Genomic DNA, 18,974 nt, shown 5'->3' with positions numbered 1-18,974 from the left:
GGTTGGTTTGTTGATTCATTAATTAGCTTGGTAGATATTGAATCCCATCTCCCATCTTTCCTTTCATAATCTCTTTAGTTTAAACTAATTAATTCATAACTTATTCGTTTTAATCCTCAATTCGGCCTAACTTATTACAAATACTTGTCGGTGATTCCCCTTAGTCCTTGTGGAAGAATGACCCTTAGCTAACTTACCAATATGTTTAGGTTAGTGATTAGTTAGATAGTTTGACTCAAGGGTATGTGCACAACTGACAAAATAATCCTTCCTTAAACCAGATCATTCAATTTCTTCTTTAAACAAGATCATAATATATACTTTGATTCATATCTCTCTTGCACTATCAAAGCCATTAATTAGTACAACACCACATTATATTAGGTCTATCTTATGAACTTATTTCATGACTACCTAACTTCTCCTCCTTTTCTTGTTGCTCCAAAGTGTCAAAAAGTGGAGTATTTTTAGTTTCTGGAAGCCACAAGCTCACTAATCCACTTAGAATAGATAATCCCCCAATCACCATAAATGAAAACATAGCGCTTAATCGCCCAAGAACCACCAACAAAGGCGCCACCGCACCCCCTAGAACCAACGCTTGACGCATCAATGAAACCGCAAAGTTCCTCACATTTGTTGGAAATAGCTCAATGCAGTACACAAATGTAATATCGAAAGCAACCGATGCAGCCATGAATCCAATTCCTTCAATCCCTAGTTGTATCCAGTTCCCTATAGTCCCTCCATTGCCTTCCAAAATTACAAAAAAAAACATTTGGTGATTTTGATCATACATCAATCCTATATTAAAAGACTACCTCTTTTTTTTTTTTTTTTTTTTTTTTTTTTTTTTTTTTTTTTTTTTTTTTGAGGAAAATTAAAAGACTACCTCTTAGAGATTTGTTATCAAATTTGCATGTGTGCCAATAATAACTATTATTGCATGTCCTAAGAAAAAAGTGTATATCAAATTCATTCGTTTATTATTTTGTTCAACAAAGTAATATATTATGTCTCATAAATAATACCCTTTATTGCTCAAACAATAACAGAGGTATTATTACATGTTATATGCAGTATTTTTTAATTCATGCATGGCATGACTACGTATATTCAAGTAAATTATTAGCAACTTATCATGCATACATATATCTGTATAGTTTCATTTTGAAATGGAATATATATTTTTTGTTGTTCACATATTAATTTCAGAATCTCTACTTTAAACAAGACCTTAATTAATTAATTGAGGGAAGTAATGTACTAATCAATAATCTATAAGAAAAATATACAAAGTATATACTTGTATGTAGCAAATGATATAATAAAATCATACCGTTGGTGAAGATGATGCAAAGTAAGCATGAGCCCCCAGCAAGAAAACACGAAAACGAAAGCAAAAGGCGGCGTTTCATGAACGCAAGAAGGAAGCTCCCTATAAACACAGCAGGAATCTCCAATAACGCATTGATTGCAACACTCAAATACTTAGAAAAATTCAAGTTTTCGACGTTCAATTGAACTGCATAATACACAAATCCAACCCCGAAACCTGCTATCATCGCCTTCATCATCCTTATCCTCGCCCATTTACACTGCCAAAAACTCATATTTTTGCTAGGATCATTTTCAGGAAAACACGAGTCTGTTAGCTGAATGTTTGCAGGAAGAGTTCTCCCATTTCGAGTAGCTAACTTTGTTAATATTGAGTGAGCTTCCGTTTTCCTTCCTCGTATTAGAAGCCAACGAGGCGATTCTAAGACAAAAGGGAGTACACCAATGGTGTATACCAAGACAACGATCGAAAGAACCCGGTAAAGAGATCTCCAACAAGATTTTGTGTAGAATGCTATAAAAGGAAGGGAGAGGAACCCTAAAGTGAAGAAGAGGAAACCGTATTGACCAACTTGACCTCGCCATTTACGACCTACAACTTCGGTTGCAAGGACTAAACAACAGATTCCGATTCCGGACCGAGTTAAACCGTTGAAGAAACGGAGGACGGCGTAAGTCCATATGTTTGGTGAGAAAGACGTAAGGAGTGCGGTAATGGCGGTTAGCAAGCATGCTAGTATTAAGGTCTTCTTTCTTCCGAGGAATGAATCAGCTAAACGTCCGTATATTGCTGAACCTGCGTTAGAATTTAATAAAATATAGCATTAAATGGTCGACTTTTTGAAAAAGGACCTTTTAAGAGAGTAGACAACAAAATCAAGAATATTTACATAAAAAATCAAGAATATTTACATAAAAACACATGGAAATCTTGTGTACTGAAATATGATATCAAATGCCTTTGCTCTACATATAAGAAGCCAAAATAGATTTATTTTTTTATGTTTGAAACAAGCCAAAGTTGATTATACCAAATATTAAAAAAATAAATAAAAATACATTGATATATACAAATTACGATTCAAGATGAATTTAACTAGATTTTACATTTCTATGATTATTTTAAGTATATATTTACCTAAAAGCTAAGTAAGTACTACGTATTTGATTTCATTTGCATTGAAATGTTTAATTAATCCAAATAAGATAATTAATATGGAACGGAAGGGGTATGAGCTTATCTGAAATAATACATGGGTCTATTAATACAAAAATTATTGTTATTATCTTTGATTTGTTTAAGAGTTGTTTTGTTTTTTCTAGACCCGGCCCTTTGTCACTTAAAAAGAATCATATTTGTCTTTGTTGTATTATATTAAACTACTACTAGCACCAAATTGTAAGATGTTAATCATTTTGCAAGAAATGTTACTAGGAATCAATCATTTTGCAAGAAATTTTGTGTGATTTAACACAGTGCGGCGGTGTGGTTAAGTTAAGATGGAGAGAGTATGAGTTATGATGACCATGATCGCGAATTTGATAAGTGGGTACGGTCTTTGGAAGAAAATTTAATTTAATAAAAAAAACACACACACACAAGAATTAAGTGTGGAAAAAAATATATATATATAATCTATAAAAAACTATGAACAAGAAAAATGTACAAGTAGTACAACTAACAAAAAGGATCTACAGTGGATTAGTGGTAGAATATTGTTAAATCTATAACCACCAAGACAAATGTAGAACTACAAAAGTGTCTCCATATATGTAAAGTGTGACATGAGAATTTATTATTGGCAACGCCAAAACATACTAAATATACGCGTTAAAGAATGACAATGACATTTTTTTTTTTTTTTTTTTGGGTTAGGAGGATATAGTTATATAGGACCTTGATTAGAATTCAACTCTAATGCTTTTTTTAATATAATATTCGAGACTTTGATACGCTTAAGAAGTTTAGAATAAGACCCTATTCACTTAGGCCTTGTTTGGCATCATTATTGGTTTTCAGTTTTCTGTTTTTTTGAAAACCAAAAACCAAAAACAGGAAACAAGAAAAAGGTGTTTCCACTTTTTTGTTGTCAGTTTTCAAAATTATCATGATTTTAATAAGTCTATATATTTTTTGATTCATTATGTGACATATATAATATACTTTTAAAAAACAAAAAACCAAAAAACAGAAAACCACAACGATGCCAAACAAACCCTTAATTTTTTTTTTTTTCTTGAAGGGTATTCACTTTACCTTAAAATAATAATATTTAGTAAAAAAAAAAAGTTATTAGTAGAAAAAATGTTATTAGTAACTGACATAGATAGTGCAGGTTACAAATACATTAGTATTAGAAAAAATGGTATTAATTCTTTAAATAAAAAAAAAATTTAAGTCATTAAGAATAACTTTAGTTCAATATAAATAATTTAACTTCAGTGAAAATAATTTCAATTCGGTAACATCAATAACTTTAAAAAAGAAAAATTAAAAAAAAATCATTTTAAATAATTTCAGTTTAGCAAAAAAAAATTTTAGTTAAGTAAAAATAATTTCAGTTCACTAAAATTTTTAAGTAAAAATAATTTAAGTTCAATAAAAATAGTTGTTGTGAGGTTCCATCTTTTGAACTCTTGAAGAAAAGGACATGATTTAAACAAACAACAATTTAAAAGGAAGATCAGATAGATTTATTTAAGATTATACACTTGATGTGTCAAAATCTTGGCACTATTTGCAATAGTTACATCAAGAATCAGCAACCTCTAGATAAGGGAATTTAGTTTTCATGCTTTCTATGTGAAAATGAGCTATCATATTATTCCTTTTTTTTTTTTTTTTTCATTACCATGCAATATGGGAACGCTTCATGTACGTTCTTTATTATGGACTATAAATTAAACGCATGCATTGACCATTAAAATTTGTTAAAATTCAACAAAAAAAAAAAATTAAACAATATATCTTACTGTCACACCTCCCATGAATCCATGATATTTCAGTGAAGGATTAAGCTAGTTATGTATGTTTTTCCTATTAGATTTTAATTTCTTACTACATTTAATAAAGGATATTTTGTATAAAACTACCTTATAAAGCACTTTTTTTGCGAACAACTACCTAATCAAAAAAATGTTGCAACAAACTACTTAATTTTTTTTTTTTTTTTTTTTTTTTTTTTTTTTTTTGTAAGAATGTAATAAACTACCTTATAAAAGGGTAAATGTTGTAAAAGACTATCATTGATGGGAAAGTCACTATTGACTTTCATTTTCCGGCGTTGACCACATCATGTGCCAATCACGTGACTTTTAATTCACCATTTCCCTCAACTCCTTTATTTCTTAATTGGCACGTGATCGACGTGGTTAATACCGAAAAATAAAAATCAACGATGACTTTTAGACCAAGGGTAGTCTCCTACAACATTTACCCTTTTACAAGATGGTTTCTTACAATAATTTTTTTATAGGGAGTTTCTCACAAAAAAAGTGTTTTATAAGGTAGTTTAAAATTAAAGGACTTAAAACAACCTAATTTTTCAAATTGCAAGTATTAGCTAGATTGCAATCATTAGGCAAGCTCAAACTTTTATTCTGATTACATACGTGCATATTGATCCGTTATTAATTAATTTCATTGGCTACCAAAATTTACGTACCACAGAGTAATACAAGTAATAGATTTGAATCATTCAACTATAGATTATTATATAAATATAACCCGGTATTATATTTCATTGCCTAAGAACGAAATTTTAATATTAATGTAAAACTTTTAGATAGGTTTAAGAAGTTAGGATTTAAGTCAAGAAGGGGTGATTTTTTTTTTTTTTTTTTTTTTTTTTTTTTGACGGGAAGAAGGGGTGATTACATGAAAGTTATCTAAGAAAAACGTTTAAATTACGACGGCCGGGTTGTATAATACGGAGTATAGTCTGTTGAGTTTTGCCATCTTTATTTTTTATTTTTTATTTTTTTACTTATTTATTTGCCACCTTTTAGTTTTTATTTATCTTCTTTTAATATACAAAAGTTTCATATTTTCTACGTACCACATAATAATAGATTTTTGGCCAAATTTACCTCTTTTTTACCTCCTCTTCCTTCAATTCTTATGTATAATTAAAATTAAATTAGGACAAAGCATTTTGTATTAGATTTTATCTAAATTAAGTTTTTTCAAAAAAAAATCAAGTCACTAAACATGTATCAATTAATTGAACTTATCTCCACTTTTAGTATTTCACTTCTTGAAAAGTTTTTTGTTTTCATATATAGCTTGTATTAATTATTAAAGCATAAAAGCCATAAATATATATTTTTTTTTAAAAAAAAAATACTAAACTAATGAGAAAGAGGAACAACTAAAAGTGAGATATGCTTCATACAAGTGTCTTAATAAGAATAATTACTTAAACTAATATGAAAGAGGAACAACTAGAAGTGGAATATGATTCTAGTGCCTCTTACGTACCAACAAATAGGAACTAACATTATTAGCTAAAAAATAAAGAGTCCTAATTGACTTGCACTAACTCATATTACTACAATAGAATAGTACGTACTCTAACTTGTATGAAGCACTAATATTCCAACACCCTCTAATTCGAAGGGCATTATATATGCAAAGGTGTTCGGATGGATGGGGTGCGGTGGTTAGGAATGTTACTTTATCTTTTTTAAATGACACCATATCTAATCTAAGACGTAACATATTCGTGATTTGTTTGGAGAATAGAACCCTCCATCACAAAGACACTTGTGGTTAATAATATAAAAAGAATAAACTAAGGTGACTTTATCCCATGAAATAACAAAGTGTAGACATATATATCATGCATTATTGAACGTAAATCTTTATCCTACGACTAAGTTATTTTACAATGCAATTATTCACCCAAAAAAAAAAAAAACAATGCAATTATTTACTTCCCCAACTTCTTTTTGATGTACGTAAAGAATAAAGCAAAATAATATTGAGCAGTCGTTTAATTTGGAAAGTGGTATGAGTTTGAAATCAGAAATGATGAGATCAGGTCGAGTAACTAATACGGAGTATAGGGCTAAAAGTTGTACATCTATTTAGTATTATATGATAATGAACATTTTCTTTCATGAGATATTTATAAATACACCCAGGAACAAAGAGCATTCAAAAGTATTTTTTTTGCTCATATTAATGCAGGATTATCACTCAAATAATCATCCATTCATTAGATGATACAAAAATAATCTTTAGTGCACCTTATACTAGAATGTATATATGAATTTTTATCTTTTATTTGAAATCTAAAGGTATGATACGACTCATATGAGTCATACCCGATTACCCGGCCACCTCGCCCCTCAGATTTTTAAATTCATTTGTCAACACGAGGTATAAATTTCACCCATTCTAAACTTACCTTGTACCTAAAAATGAACTAATTTAAAGTCCCCTCACACTCTAAAGTATACATGAATATCACATCAATATTTTACTAATAATGAAAACGGGAACACTTTTACACATCCTCTAATATATATATATATATATATATATATATATATATATATATATATATATATATATATATATATATTGAAAATGATACAGCAGTCGTTTAAAATATGACTATAATAATGTTTTAATGATTATATAATTCATAACCAACATTTTTTTCAAGTAATTAATTATAATACTTTATTACTGGTAATAAATATTATCATCAACATTTTTTTTAATTTATCAATTTATCAATTTTTTTGTTTCATTTATGGAATATTTATTCTTATTTTATAGTTTCTCAAAAAATATTTATGTTATGTTGGATTAAAATTTTCAAAATTTATATTTAAATTTTAGATATTTTAAGACTAATTGTAGTCATTTATAACGTGAAAAAACAAACAGATCGTATTATATATATCATTAAATTAACATGGTAGTCATTTTTCAAACGAACATTGTAAAAAATTTACACACTTTTTAAACAAGAATTCCTCCTACAATTATAGAGATATAAAGGTTAAAAAATAATTACCTATAAGAGAGCCAAGGAAGAAGCAAGAAGCAGGAAGAGCAGCAACAAACTTGTGATTACAAACAAGTCCCCATTCAGCTAATATTGTACTATGTCTTCCACCTTCCCACACCCAACTATCTGGTTCAAGCCCACATACTGAAATCCCCTTACCACTTTGCAACCCATTACACATATGTTTTGGCTTGCATCTCCATCTTTCGGGCTCGGCGTCGCTGAAGATGGTGACCAGAGTACTCTGAGCATCAAATATCCATGCCAATGATACCAAAAATGCTTGTATTATTTGCGAGTATCCGAATGAACCCACATAATTTTCAATCACTTCTTCTACTGTAAGCTCTGTTATTGTGTTTGTTGCAATGTTATTTATTGTGTTTTGGTTTGTTATAGAAGGTTCTACATTCAGAGAGAGAGCAGGAGTGTTTTCTTCTGCCATATATATATATATGGTTGTTTTGCTTAGTGTTTTGTTGTGTGTGACTTTAGTTTGTATTCTTAAATATTGGTGGTAGCATCATTTATTTATAGTACTACAATGCACGGAATATGATTCGCATAACCAACTTTTGTGGCTTACTTTTTCCATTATGGAGCATTTTATATATTTCAAGTTTATACATGTACTCATCCGTTCCTTTTTAGTTGACAAGTTTCTTATATCACGTATTCATATTACAATGTACAATTTTAACATTTAATATTTCTAATTATCAACATGCAATCATTTATTGAAAAAAATAATTAAAAAAAATAGATATTAATAAGATTTATATTGAAACGATTCAAACAAGATTTTTTTTCAGATGGTAGCTTAATGGTGAATTGGTGAGTAGTCACTATCTCCGTCCAAAAAGGCAATTATGGTCTCAATGACTTGATATTATTTTGCTTTTTTAGAGAATATTTTCCTTCCGGTGAGGAAGATATTCAACATGAAATTTGCTTGGCTTCACTACTCCTTAGCTATTTTGATGAATCTACTAAGTACGTTTACAAAATTTAGTTTTGTTTATTTTTAATTAAGTTGGTTTCTACATTTATACTGTTTGTTTGGATTTTTAAAAAAAACTATAACTAGTATGTACTTCCAATCGGTATTTTATTTCTTGCTCCTTTTTTTTTTTTTTTTTTTTTTTTTTTACTAAATTTACCTGGAATATGTTCAGTTTAGTTAAAATTAAATAAATTTTAATCATTGTAAATTAGTATGGCAAGTCACACGCACGGTGTGGCCACATTGGTTATAAGTGTAATATTTATTTATTTGTATGATTATAAGAGTAACCCTTTTTTTTTTTTTTGGAGTAACCCTATTTAATTCATAAGAACAACCTTAATTTGTCCTTAAGAGTAACTCAAATTCCTTAAATACAAGTAATATTAAGAAATTACTAAGTAATTAAATAACTTCATTTGTTCATTCTAGTAACTCTTATTCTTTTGTTATATATATATGTTGTATGTTTTCAAATGGATTTTTTAATTTGACTGGCAATTAAAAAATTAATCACCAAGAGAACAAAATATTACACCAAAAACTAGCAAAAACTAGCAGCAAAATTAAAACACCTACAAAAAACGAACAAAGATCACTTTACAATAAGGATCTCACACTACCTATCATTACACCTGCAAACAACTTTAAAGGAAATATCTCTCATCAAAGCATCGGCAGACCTATGGTGTTGATTAAAAACAACTTCATTCCTCTGGATCCAAATAGCATACAAGCTCTCAGCATAAAACATTAAAAAAACTTGTGTTTAGCAGCCCCTCTTTTCCCACATTTGATAGCCCAATGCAGCTCTGAAACAAAGGAGCCAGGACTTCTCTGACAATGCAAAGTCTGAAGCATAGCAACACAAATCCGAGCAGAGAATGTACATCTGAAAAACAAATGATCAATAGACTCAGCACAAGTACCACATACACAGTTTGCACACAGTATCAGAAGTGATACCCCAGCCAGAAAGCTTGTCCAGGGTAGGTAGTCTGTTGTAAATAGCCAGCCAAGTAATAAATAAGCTTCAAGGGGAAGCCTGATTATTGCAAATCACCCTGCTCCAGCTGACTTTATCATGAATGCCATGAAGAAACTTATACAAACTCTTAATAGAAAAGCAACCCCCTTTGACAAAGTTGTCCCAGCCACCAGCACTCTTACTCTTAATTAGATTCATACAATCAAAGATTTTCCTCAAAGCTCAAGACATAGCTTGACAATGCACCTCATCCAAATTCCTGCCTCTAACATAATAAGCATCAACCCATCTAACCCAGAGCTTATCTTTTTTTCATATGAAATAGCCCATAAGAGCTTACACGCGGCAACTTTATTCCACAACTCCATATCATGGAAGTTTTTTAATAGGAGGTTATAGCAAAAAAAAAAAAAAAAAATAAAAATAAAAATAAAAAATAAAATAAAATAAAATTCATGAGAGTTGAGGATTGAGGTTTTGGAGAAACCTCATTAACTAACTCTATAATTATATTATAGATTATTGTGTGACTGCACAGTTATAACTATTACTATTAGGATTACTTCATTTGTTTTAAACTACGTATGAAAATTAATAATGAGGATACTTATTAGATTCATCTCAATGATTTTAATATTAAATTTTCGCTTATTGTTAAATAAAGGTGTTACTGGTCAAATAAAGCTCTACGTACATTGGTATACAATCAAATTGGCGCTTTTATTTTGTAACAAATATATGTATATTAGTTGAACAAAAAATGGTTAACAACTTAAACCCCTAAACCAATAGAAAAATAATTGATTACAAATAAAACTATTAAGTCATTATACATTTTTTAGTAAATTTAAATCTTCAATTTGATTGTTCATGGATTTTCGGCTTCAAGTAATAGAATTCCTCCTTCAACATTAGTTACCAACAACAATATTGTACCAAACTAAACTATACATGGATATATATTGAACTATAAAAAGACTACAAATTAAATTAGGTGCACCAAAAAATATAACATTATTAATTCGACCATCTCATGGTTGCAATTTCCATCCGGCAAATAAATAAACAATTAGTGGCACTTAAAAAACATATAATTTTTAGTTCGATCATCTCATGGTTACAATTTCCATTCAACATATAATCAAATTTGGGAAAACTAAGGATGCTAGAAATTTTAAAGAAAATGAACTTGTTGTTGATTGTTTTGTTGATCCCATTCTGTGGTTTCTTCACTTTTATTTATAGGCAAAATTAACGTGGTTTTCTGCTGAATCCCATAACTTTTGAGCAATTATCTTTTTTGGCGTCAACTCTCCCTTTCAAATTAAAACACCTTGTTTGCCTAAAGTCGGTTTTATTTCCATTTCCTTGGTCTTTGACTGGGCTTAGTCATTCCACTTTACTTCCATCGTTTAACCAAAGCCCTTAACAACATTGTAAAGTCCACTCCCCCTTAGTCAATAGGTCAAAGATCAAGAAAAGTAAAAAAATTTAATTTTGGGTAACACACATTAACACATAATTAACTAAACATTGTATAGGTAACATGCTTCTAAATCAAAAACGGAGTATACTTTATTTACTTAGGAGTACTCCATAAAATACAACACTATAAACTACAACCTGAATTCAAGTTCAAATCAAAGCAGAATTCATCTATTTCATTCTTTTTTTTTTTTTTCCCTAGAGAAAGATGGGAATTTTATTAATTATTAATGATCAATTACAAATCGTCAATTTCTACCAAGCTCATCAAACCTTGCGAATAGGACCTAAAAAAGCTCTGTTCAATATCATCTACAGGAGAAACTATTGTATGGGATATTACCGACAACCTAGCTCTTTGGCCGTTAAGTGGCTTAAATGTTACTAATTAGCCAGCAATTAGCAAACCAGCTTAACATCTACAATGACCAGTTTCTCGGCCACGTGGAGAGCTGCTTAAAACCACGTAGGCACCTGCTACCTACAAGGTCGGTGTGCCGCCTATAAGGATAGGTGGCACCTGCTTGGTTATTCCCCTATATATATCAAGGCACATTTTCATAATTAAGGTACAATCTCTCTCTCTCTCTACACCCTTTCTCTCTCTTCATACTTTCTTCCTCAGATTACTAACTTTAGCATCGGAGCGGTTATTCCCGGATAAACCCCCGGGCTAGATTATCTGTGCTGACTGTGCAGGCATCAAATTGGACGGTAAACCTTTACCAACCCCAAGACATCACGGTATCGGAGCTCACCCGGAACAATTGGCGCTAGAAGGAGGGGATAGTAATAACTTCTATCGTCCAAAAAAGACCTCCAACAGTCATGGAAGGAAATAATGAAACTACACCCATCCCAGAATCAGAAAACCGGAATTATGATAGCGGCATCCTAAATACTAACACCAACAAGGTCGTAAACAGCATACCAGAGATAACGGTGGAGGACGAGACCCACTTTCTTCATAAAGACATTATAAATGTACCGCTAACGCCGGAAAGAACTCGGGCAACAACCTCGGATCCTTTGGGAGAATTCACTCCAGAAGAGTTGGAGATAACGGCTAAAGTCATGCAAGTAATGTCCCGGAAAAGGAGGGAGGCTGAGATTGCGGCCACGAAGGAACCTCAAAGAAGGTCGACAACACCCGTAATCATCAACGAACCTCGAAGATCAATTCAATCAGGCTGGACAGCAACCTCAGCCACGACCACCACCACAGGAGATGGTGATACCCTCTGAGCGACAGGTCACGCGAACCATGCAGAGGGGGGAATCAGAATCATACCGACAGGAGGCCAACAGTGGGCCGCCAAGGCACCTAGCCAGAGCTATCGTCCGACCAAGGACATCTCCCTTTATGCAAGAGGTCCTCGATCAGCAAATGGAAAAAATAAAAAGACATGCACATATGACGGCAAGGGTGATCCAAAGAGGTATATCGCGGCCTTTGAAAGCCATATGCTGTTGTACACCGACACCAACGCCGTGTGGTGTAAAGTCTTTCCAACGACACTGGTCGGGGCAGCTTCAGACTGGTTCACCAATCTCCCACCCGGATCCATCGTCTGCTTCGATACTCTTGTCGAATTGTTCACAAGCCAATATATAAGCAACAGCGTAAGACAAAGAACCTCAGGGGAACTTATGTCTATCAGACAAAGGAAGGACGAATCATTGAGAGATTTCGTCCGACGTTTTAATAATGAAGCCAATACTATACCGAAATTACAGCAGGAGATAGCCGTCATGGCTTTAATGAGTGGTTTAGCCGACAGTGATTTCAAGAGGTACATGGCACGAAAATCCTTTCCCAATCTTGGGTTAGCATTTAACAAAGCTCGTGAATACATCAAGAGCGAAGAGCTTCTGAAGGCGGGCAACCAGGTAGCATCGGCAGAGCTGTCTCGACGGCAAAACACTTACTCATCACCCGAGACCCACGTGGGTGGGATTAGCAGACAAAATCAGCAAAAGGCAAGTAGACCCGCTAGAGGTTTGGGACGGTATAATAATTATACTCAGCTGAACACACCAAGGGCCGCTATCTACTCAATAAACCAGCACAAGGAAGAGTGGAATCGGCCGGCGCCAATGATAACAAAGGGCCGAGATTTAAAGAAGTACTGCATGCTCCACAAAGATGTCAGCCACTACACTGAGGAGTGTATCCAGTTGAAAGAAAATATTGAGGACCTTATTAAAAAGGGGCATCTTTCCCAATACCGGTCTCACGCAGGAACAAGCCGACAGCTAGCACCGTCAACAAGACAAACAGAATATCGGAAACAAGGAGACCTGTCAATGCAAGACGATACCTACCGTCAGGGTCACGCTGATGTTTACCGGCAAGGTACTGCGCCCCTAGGACGTAAAATTACCATAGAGGTAATTACCGAAGGGCCCGTACACGGGGGATCTGTTAGCGGCGCAAAGAAAAGCCTATCGGAATACAAGCATATAGTGAATGCACTGGGGGTGGATGAACGACCTCGGCCAGCACTTATCCCATCTGTATCCTTCTCTGAGGCAGATGCAAAGGGTATAGTTTTTCCCCATGATGACCCGCTTGTGTTGATATTATCAATAAATGGGTGTGACATCAAGCGCGCATTAATAGATGGGGGCAGCTCGGCGAATATTTTGTTTGCAAGAGTGTTCGATGCTATGATGATAGGTCGAAAATATTTAACGCCGGTGTCGTACCCGGTTATCGGTTTTAATGGTTCAACTGTTAGACCCGAAGGTAACATCATCTTACAGGTCCGAATTGGAGAAGGATCCATGGCACGGGATGTGATGACCAAATTCCTAATTGTTGACGTGTCGTCAGCATATAATGTTATTGTTGGTAGACCGTTGATTCATGATGCACAAGCGGTAGTCTCGACATACCACCTCACGATGGTGTATGTCTCTAATGCCGGCAGGATAGTGCGTGTTAGAGGAAGCCAAACCATGGCAAGAGAATGCTACGTGTCGGCATTGAAACAGCCATGCAGGCAAATTTCGATGAGCCCGAACAATCAGAAAAGAGATCGATCCCCACCCGCACATGACCTGGCAATGACGAACTTCGACACAAGGCCCGTAACCGTCCCTAGACCATTGCCGGGAGGAGAAACTATTGAAGTTGAGCTGCAACCAGGAGTCCCAAATCGGACGGTGAAAATCGGATCCGACATGGACGCCAAGATGCAATGCCATCTAGTCGGGCTCCTGAGGGAGAATGCTGATGTTTTCGCCTTCTCGGCCGACGAGATGCCAGGAATCCACCCCGATGTAATGGTACATAAGTTAAATGTGGACAGGCTAGGCCGGTACGACAAAAGAAAAGGAACTTCTCCACAGAAAAAATTGAAGCCATACAAGAAAAAGTTAACAAGTTGTTAGCGGCGGGTTTTATAGAGCCGTGCACATATCCAGAATGGTTAGCTAATGTTGTTATGGTCAAAAAACCGTCAGGAAAGTGGAGAATGTGCGTGGATTTTACGAACTTAAATAAAGCTTGTCCAAAAGACTGTTATCCCCTACCGAGAATAGATCGCCTAGTCGATTCCACGTCCTGCCACGCCCTTTTGAGCTTCATGGACGCTTTTTCCAGATACCACCAAGTCAGCCTCTATCAGCCGGATCGGAGCAAGGCGGCATTTATAACTGATGCCAGAGTTTATTGTTACAGAGCAATGCCCTTTGGGTTGCGAAATGCCGGAGCAACATATCAGAAGCTAGTTGACAAAGTTTTTGCGCACCAAAAGGGAAGAAATGTAGAGGTGTATGTGAATGACTCCATCGTAAAAAGCCGCTTAGCCAAAGATCATGTCGAAGACTTAAGGGAAACATTCGATATTCTGCGACAATACCGAATGAAGTTAAACCCTGAGAAGTGTGTTTTTGGCGTTAGGTCTGGAAAGTTCTTAGGATTTATGGTAAGTGAGAGAGGAATAGATGCAAACCTCGATAAAATTGAGGCCATACTCAACCTTCCGCAGCCGAAATCCATTAAAGACATACAAAAGTTAACGGGCGGATGGCAGCTTTAACGAGATTCATCAGCAAATCAGCCGACAAAGCGTTACCAGAACAAAACTTTTGTTTGGGGACCGGAGCAGGTCAAAGCACTAGAAGCAGTCAAAAACCATTTACGATCACTGCCTACAATTGCCAGACCAGAAATGGAAGAAACGCTGCAACTTTACATTTCAGCATCTCCGAAAACGCTAGCGGCAGTCTTATTAGTGGAGCGCAAGAAATTACAGACACCCATATATTTTGTGAGCCATGTGCTAAATGCCGCGGAGCGGAGGTACCCTCTAGTAGAAAAAACCGCGTATGCAGTAGTCATAGCGGCAAGAAAATTGCGACCATACTTTGATGCGCATACCGTTGAAATTCTGACAAATCAACCGCTAGAAAAATCCCTTCAGAAAATGGACACCTTCAGCCGTCTGCTGAAATGGGCAATAGAGTTATCGGAGTATGCAATAATTTACAAGCCAAGAGTGTCGATTAAAGCCCAGGCTTTGTCAGACTTCATAGTAGAAACTTCTTACACTAAAGAGGAAGATGAAATCGGCACGTGGAAGGTATCAGTTGACGGCTCATCGGCCTCAACTGGGTCTGGGGCCGGTATCATCATCACTTCCCCACAAGGAGATATATTCGAATACGCAATTCGTTTCAAATTCAAGGCCTCCAATAACGAAGCCGAATATGAAGCGGCGATAGCAGGAGTTCAATTATGCATAGCGGCAGAAGCAAAGAGGGTTGAGTTATCTACAGATTCGCAGTTGGTAGCCAGCCATTTCAGTGGTGGATACGAAGCCCGTGAACCAACAATGATAGCATAGTTAGCTAAACTCAGAAGCATAACAACAACAGTTGACCACTTCGTGATCAACCTGATACCTCGTGGAAAAAATACTCAAGCAGATGCATTGGCAAAGCTTGCAAGTTCTAGCTTCAACGACTTAGAACGCACGGTAATGGTTGAAGTTCTAAAACAAAAAAGTATAGACGAAGAGACACACAAACAAGTAAATTGCGTATCAGAAAGCCGTGAATGGTATGAAGATATATTGGCCTACAAAGTGCAAGGTGTACTATCCACAGATAAAAACGAGGCGCAAAAAATCAAGAAAGATAGCGTTTGGTTTGTTATGTTCCGAGGTATGTTATACAAGAGGGGTTTCTCATTGCCGCTAAGAAGATGTTTTACGGCATACGAATCAGCAAGATTAATAGAGGAAATTCACGAAGGTGATTGCGGAAATCACTCTAGGGGCCGATCAATGTCGTTAGAAGCAATGAAAAGGGGGTAGTACTGGCCAAGAATGAATGCGAACACTCTAGCCTACGCCAAAAAATGTGATAAATACCAGAAACCGGCAATAAATCAACCACCTAATGACCTAACTCCTATCCTCAATCCGATTCCGTTTGCGCAATGGGGTATGGATATTGTCGGCCCATTTACCTCAGCAACAGGAGGGCGTAAGTTTTTGATAGTTGGGATAGACTACTTCACAAAATGGATAGAAGCAGAACCAGTGGTCAAGATAACAGCGAACGAGGTAAAGAAGTTTATCTGGAAAAATATCTTCACCCAATTTGGATTACCAATGGCAATGGTGTTCGATCACGGTTCTCAATTTGAATGCAATCCGGTAAAAAACTTTCTAGGCATATACAAAGTAAAGTTTTCTTATGCTGCAGTCTGCCATCCTCGGTCTAATGGCCAAGCTGAAGCCGCTATAAGCAGATTTTAAGCGCCCTAAAAAAGAAAATTGAAGATTCTAAAGGCCTATGGGTAGATTTAGTACCGGAAATATTATGGGCTAACAGGACGACAACCAAAGAAACAACAGGCGAGTCGCCCTTCAATCTTGCTTTTGGATCAGAGGCAGTAATTCATGCAGAAGTAGGGTTACCAACATTTCGAATTTAACACTTCTGCGCAGATCAAAATGACGTATTATTACGGCAACAGTTAGACTTTCTACCGGAAGTTAGATTAACGACCTCTATTAAATCTGCAGCTTACAAAAACAGAATGAGTCAAGCCTATAACAAGCGCGTCAATCATAGGCCGTTAGAAGACGGAGATCTAGTTCTGCGTAGAACGGCGGCAACAGGAAAGGGAAATGTCGAAGGAAAGTTCACGGCCAACTGGGAAGGACCCTACCAAATATATGAGACAATACGTCAAGGATCCTACCGTCTCATGACGTTGGATGGGGTACAGTTAAAGAATGTTTGGAACGCAGTTGTGCTGAAAAAATACTATGTTTAGCTATGTGTGATTTGTAATAGTTATGTTTAATTCGTAATGTGTGTATCAAGTAGGATATAGGCATAACTAGTAGTCGTATTTTTTGTGATTTGTGTTTCTTAAGGAGGGCTAATTTGTAAGCAAAATCTATTTTGGCTAAAGGCCGTCAATAAGAATACGCAAAGCGGCAATTTAGAACCATCTGCCCACTTTCGATATGGACGTGTAAACGGCCTAGCTAGCCGAAGCAGCCATTCAAGTGTCGAGATGGTTGGATACCAAATGCACCTGAAGGTGAGTTGAATAGACGGTCTCTGTCGTTGCTCAGCCTGCTAAAGGTCGCAGTATAATCGGAAAGCTCTACTTAAGAGAAATAACGGCACAATCTGTAAAGTCAATCCACATAAGCTTAAGGGCCATACAGTAAGGGGAGATACGCTTGAGATCAGTTGAGCATAAATTTACTATCGGCACGAAACAGTTCATCTACCATACTAGTTTAACGACAAAATTCTAACACATTTACTCGTCATACTAAGGGGCAATAAAGGTGATAAGCGATTATACCAGAGTTCAGAAAACATAAACATAAATATTTTAGCAAAAATATGCAGATAAAGCATTAATACATCCAAAGTACAGACAAAGTTCGGGATATGACAAGCAAAAAACAAAAGTAAAGATAATAAATTGTCTGTAATCGACAGCCATCACCCAGATGGGCTTAAGTCCCTTATCGGACAAAAACGGATACATATGTCAACCTTAAATACATAAAATATAAACTAAAATTGTACAGTCAAACAACAAACAGAACTAGAGCCACATGACGAACTTGGTGATGACTGCCAAACGCTTTTAACCTGCTTAGCCTCAGACTCCTTCTCCAAACCGTCATCGTGCGAAGGGGTAGCAAGAATGGCGTCATCAAATTCTTCGTCGGGAAGGCTGCAAGGGTCAAGGTTCTTCATAGTATCAAGGCTGGGAGGATCATCAAAATAATCTTTCTCGTAGCTGGTAGGAGATAGATGTCGGTCAGAGCTGTAAGCATCCTCCACTACCTGCCATCTGTCCTCACCCCACTCCTCGGCCTTGCATATGCACCGATGCGTTGCAACCCTACTACCGGTATAGCGGTCAACCAGCTTACACGGTACAGATCTGATTTCAGAAATTGGTTGACAGCCCTAAACTTTATGGCAGGTTTCTCCGAGCGCATAAGCTCAAGGTTGTGCTCGGCCCTTTTTCTGCTCTCCTTCTCAGCCTCTAATTTCTGCTCAAGATCAGCAATTTGAGCTTTTAGCTGAGTTTGGTCCTCCAGCTTCTTGAACAATTCATCACGGTCAGCTACCTTGCCTTCCAGCACCTTCAGTTTGCCCTTATAACCTTCAATCTCGGCATTATGGGCCTTACGCTCCTCATCAGTCTTCTTCAAAACAATTTCAGCCTTGTCTGCCTGCCTCTGATAATGCTTTTACATATGAACAACCTCAACGGCGGAGTTGACGGTCTGTATATATAAGTAAAAAACAGAAGAGGTTAAGTAAATAAGCAAAATATATATATATATATATATATATATATATATATATGGGATAAAAAAAGTCCCAAGTAACTACCTTGAGCAAGTTGTTCATCATTTGACCACAGGGAGCCACGAACCGACTTGTAGGCCTATCAGTTGGAGTGGGCAGATCTCTCAACATTCTCCAACCAAGGCTGTCCCCAGATGAAGGATCATCAGAATAAACAGACTCACCTCTGTTCACCGTCAAGTTTGGACGCCAAGGTTCACTGGAGTTCCCAGTAGGAAAGTCTAAAAACTCATCAGCTACTTCCTAAGGAATTTTCACATGTGGTACC

The 18,974-nt window shown here is 35.6% G+C and overlaps 2 protein-coding genes across 2 annotated transcripts; one reads left to right on the top strand and one right to left on the bottom strand.

The window, feature by feature from the left end:
- Positions 1-391: 391 nt before the first annotated feature.
- LOC145604155 (organic cation/carnitine transporter 1-like) lies at positions 392-7,806 on the bottom strand. Its single transcript, XM_081660104.1, has 3 exons — positions 7,368-7,806; positions 1,340-2,134; positions 392-753 (listed from the first exon to the last, which is right to left on the bottom strand). The coding sequence occupies exons 1-3, from the start codon at positions 7,804-7,806 to the stop codon at positions 392-394; spliced, it is 1,596 nt and encodes a 531-aa protein (XP_081516230.1).
- A 4,681-nt stretch (positions 7,807-12,487) lies between these two features.
- On the top strand, positions 12,488-14,233 carry LOC145604154 (uncharacterized). Its single transcript, XM_081660102.1, has one exon. The coding sequence runs from the start codon at positions 12,488-12,490 to the stop codon at positions 14,231-14,233; it is 1,746 nt and encodes a 581-aa protein (XP_081516228.1).
- The last annotated feature ends 4,741 nt before the right edge of the window (positions 14,234-18,974 follow it).

This window comes from Chenopodium album, chromosome 22 (assembly GCF_948465745.1).
Source record: "Chenopodium album chromosome 22, dcCheAlbu1.1, whole genome shotgun sequence".
In the NCBI taxonomy this organism is placed as follows: domain Eukaryota; kingdom Viridiplantae; phylum Streptophyta; class Magnoliopsida; order Caryophyllales; family Amaranthaceae; genus Chenopodium; species Chenopodium album.
This window is presented reverse-complemented; position numbering and strand designations above follow the sequence as displayed.